Below are 1,184 nucleotides of genomic sequence, written 5' to 3' on the forward strand. Positions count from 1 at the left end.
CACTCTCCCCTATCTGAAATGCCTCTCCCCATCCGAGGCGGACTACGTCCTCAGGGAGATCCATGAAGGTATCTATGGAGACCACTCCGACGCACGAACACTAGCACATAAGGCACACCGACAAGGTTATTTCTGGCCGACAATGAAGCAAGATGCAACCCAGTTAGTTTGAAGATGCTACAGTTGTCAGCGACACTCCAATCTCCATCACTAGCCTGCATTCCCCCTGAAGCCAATCATTAGCCCATGACCATTTGCACAATTGGGGATGGACATCTTTGGCCCCTTCCCCACTGCGGTTGCTCAGAAAAAATTCCTCTTGGTGGAAGTAGACTACTTCACCAAATGGGTGGAAGCCGAAACTCTAGCATGCATTACAACGCATAATGCCCAAAACTTCTTCTGGCAAAGTATTGTTTGCCAATTCATTATTCCACACATCCTCATCAGCCGAAACTCTAGCATGCATTACTATGCATTACTACGCATAATGACCAACCGAACTTTGCTGTACAGCCTGAAGACTCGGCTAGACCAGGCCAAGGGGAGGTGGACCGAGGAACTTTCGAGCATACTCTGGGCATACAAGACTACTCTGCGGACAACCACCGGTGAGACACCATTCAGCCTGACTTACGGAGCTGAAGCTATGGTATCTGTAGAGATTGGCTCTCCAACCCTCTGGACCGAGCTCTTTGATGAAGACCCGAACGACGAGGACCTCCGCGCAGAGTTAGACCTAATCGAGGAAGCCCGGGACCGAGCACATGTCAGGATGGTAGCACAGTAGCAGAGGATGGTGAAGTATTACGACACTAAAGTCAGAAGACACGAGCTCAAGACAGGTGACCTCGTTCTCCACAAAGTCATAGTGCCTGCACCCAGTGAAGGAAAGCTCGGACCAAATTGGGATGGGACGCATAGAGTCACCAGGGTTCTTGGTCTAGGCACCTACAAGCTCGAAGACCTGGATGGCCAACCAATATTGAGGAGTTGGAACATAGGAAACCTTCGGATGTACTATCAATGACTCAATATTAATAAAGAGCACCTTGTTCAAGCAAAATGTTGAGCGCCCGACACACCACATGCACGCACACCACACAGAACACACACACCACTACACGACTGAGCTACACGGTTGCGCTACATGACCGAGCTACACGACCGTGCTACCTGAGCGA

The 1,184-nt window shown here is 50.3% G+C and overlaps 1 protein-coding gene across 1 annotated transcript; it reads left to right on the forward strand.

The window, feature by feature from the left end:
* Positions 1-268: 268 nt before the first annotated feature.
* On the forward strand, positions 269-790 carry LOC148790007 (uncharacterized). The gene has a single exon (XM_088893844.1). It carries the CDS (start codon positions 269-271, stop codon positions 788-790), a length of 522 nt encoding a protein of 173 aa, XP_088749970.1.
* The last annotated feature ends 394 nt before the right edge of the window (positions 791-1,184 follow it).

This window comes from Nelumbo nucifera, chromosome 8 (genome assembly GCF_055504915.1).
Source record: "Nelumbo nucifera cultivar China Antique chromosome 8, China Antique-T2T, whole genome shotgun sequence".
Classification (NCBI taxonomy): Eukaryota; Viridiplantae; Streptophyta; class Magnoliopsida; order Proteales; family Nelumbonaceae; genus Nelumbo; species Nelumbo nucifera.